The sequence below is a fragment of the Morone saxatilis genome, unplaced genomic scaffold (genome assembly GCF_004916995.1).
Source record: "Morone saxatilis isolate NCDOM2014 unplaced genomic scaffold, NCSU_SB_2.0 Contig8, whole genome shotgun sequence".
Classification (NCBI taxonomy): domain Eukaryota; kingdom Metazoa; phylum Chordata; class Actinopteri; family Moronidae; genus Morone; species Morone saxatilis.
Window position 1 is genome coordinate 11,387,816 of NW_023340257.1, and position 2,175 is coordinate 11,389,990.

The window sequence follows — 2,175 nt, forward strand, 5'->3', positions numbered from 1 at the left end:
CACACACACACACAGACTGATGAATTGACAGACAGGAAGACGCTGTCTGACTGATAGGTGCACTGTGCATAATGTGTACAGAAATAGACACTATAGATGATATCACAGTCTCATTAGAGCTCCACCTACTCTGACTCAGTCTTTTGGTGGTTACATACTGTAAAGTAAGCCCTGTTGTTGTCTGGGTAAGTCATCGGGGGTTAAACGATTCTTACAGTATGGACAGGACTAAAAATAGACGGCCGGGATGTGACCAGGAGCTCAGAAGAAAGGCTCGAGAAGCTGTGCGCTCCCATTCATAAATAAAAAAACAGTGGGAAGTTGCCTTCTTGTTTCTGAGTATAGTGATGATGTTATAACATGGAGCTATCTGCCAAAATCACATCTCTACCTCCCTCCCTCCCATCCCTAACTTCAGGACAAAATGGCTTTCTTTAAAACACATTAGAGTCTGTGTTACCTCACACCCAAATCTCAAAGCTCTTGTCAGCTTCCTCCTCCAGTCTGGTGTATTTTAAAAGCATCACGTCATCCAGGGGTAAAGAGGCCAGGCCTGAGGTGTCCGAGTTTCCTGTGTGTCTGTGTGTGTGTGTGTACGACTGTGTGTGTGTGTGTGTTTTGTGGTGTTTTCTAGCTGTGCAGGAAACCACGCCTCTGTGCTTCTAGGGCTGGCTTTGGGGCTGGTGTGAGCAGTGGTGGCGGGGAAATGAAAGAGGAGGCGTAATGATGGAGGCAGAGAGAGAGAGTCAGACAATCCTGGTAGTGTTCAGGTTGCTGCTCCCTCTCAAAACACTTGCCTTTTTTCAATAAGCAAAAATAGAGCTGCGTGTTGCTTTGGAGCATTTTATCACTTAATTTTTTAGAGAGCACAGAAGCACAACTTGATTGATTCATGAAAAACTAATGATGGATGACACTCGTGCACGTCTGTCTCCCTCTGTGTTTGCATTAATAATCTCTGATGTATGAGTGTGTGGTGACTCCTGCTGTGTTTGTAATGGTACCTGATGGGTTTGCACAAATCTGCGTGGGTATACATTGATCTCGTGAATGCATGTTTTGATCGAGGTATGTGTTTCTCTCTCCTCTCACAGTATTCAGCTCTCTAGACATGTCACGGTCGGTGTCGGTGACAGCGGCGGGCCAGTGTCGCCTGGCCCCCCTCATACAAGTCATCCTGGACAGCAGCCACCTGTATGACTACACCGTCAAGCTGCTGTTTAAGCTGCATTCCTGTGAGTGACGCACACATCTTGTTGGTCAAACTACAGGGCCAGTAGAAATAGTATGGTGTAGCTATGGTTGCTTTTTTTGAGTATTTCTGTAGTGCAGTTTCATGTGAATTAGAGTTTAAACCTTATTTGGCTGCAAGAACTTCAACAGAAAGTGTTATTGGTCAGCAAAGTTAATCAGATGAATCATTTGGTCAGTATTTTTTATCCCAAATCTCTCTTAGATTTTGTGTAAGGTTTGCTCATACAGTTGTTCCAGGTTGGATTCACCAAACTTAAATCACTTGTTTCAACCTGATAGGTGCCACTTATTCATGAGGGAGGAGCACGTTCATGTGATTTGTGACAAAAATATAGTCATAAGAGAGTAAAAAGCTGAATATCAGAAATCAGCAGAAGAAAACATACATTGTGTCCGTAGGCTGCAACTGGCAATTAATGTCATTATCAATTAATGTGACGATTATATAGACTTCAAAAAGTGGTGAAAAACGTTGATCACAGATCAAGTGATTTTCTTAAATAGCTTGTTTTATTTGAACAGTCACAACCAAACAATATTTAATTTGCTATCATATATGATCAAAACAAGAAATCCTCACAACTGAAAAAAAAGGCAGACTGTCTGAACATGACTCAAACGACAGGTCTGGACCACTCGTCAATTTCATTTGAAGAAAGGAGGTTGGTGAGTGCCACAGATTCGTACTCACCGCTTAGAAACATGTCTGTTCGTATGAGTTCTTGCAGGAGATCCACTTCCTCTTGAGCAGTATCAGATTTACCTGTTGAGCGCCTAGCTTTACTTTATGGTCTTAAACGTGCTGCGGTAAATACTGTATGTGTGAATACTTATAATGGGTGACCCTTTCCTCCAAAGAGTCAGAGACGACATCTTCTCTTAGTTAAATAATTCTTCAGACCCTTTGGGCTCTTGAAATCC

General features: G+C 42.6%; 1 protein-coding gene across 3 annotated transcripts in view; it reads left to right on the plus strand.

The window, feature by feature from the left end:
* hip1 (huntingtin interacting protein 1) overlaps positions 1–2,175 on the plus strand; it is a 47,959-nt gene that overhangs the window by 25,736 nt on the left and 20,048 nt on the right. For all 3 annotated transcript variants that reach the window (XM_035679566.1, XM_035679567.1, XM_035679570.1), the window contains exon 8: positions 1,095–1,235. In XM_035679566.1, coding sequence (XP_035535459.1) covers positions 1,095–1,235 — 141 coding nt within the window. The remainder of the gene's footprint in view (positions 1–1,094; positions 1,236–2,175) is intronic.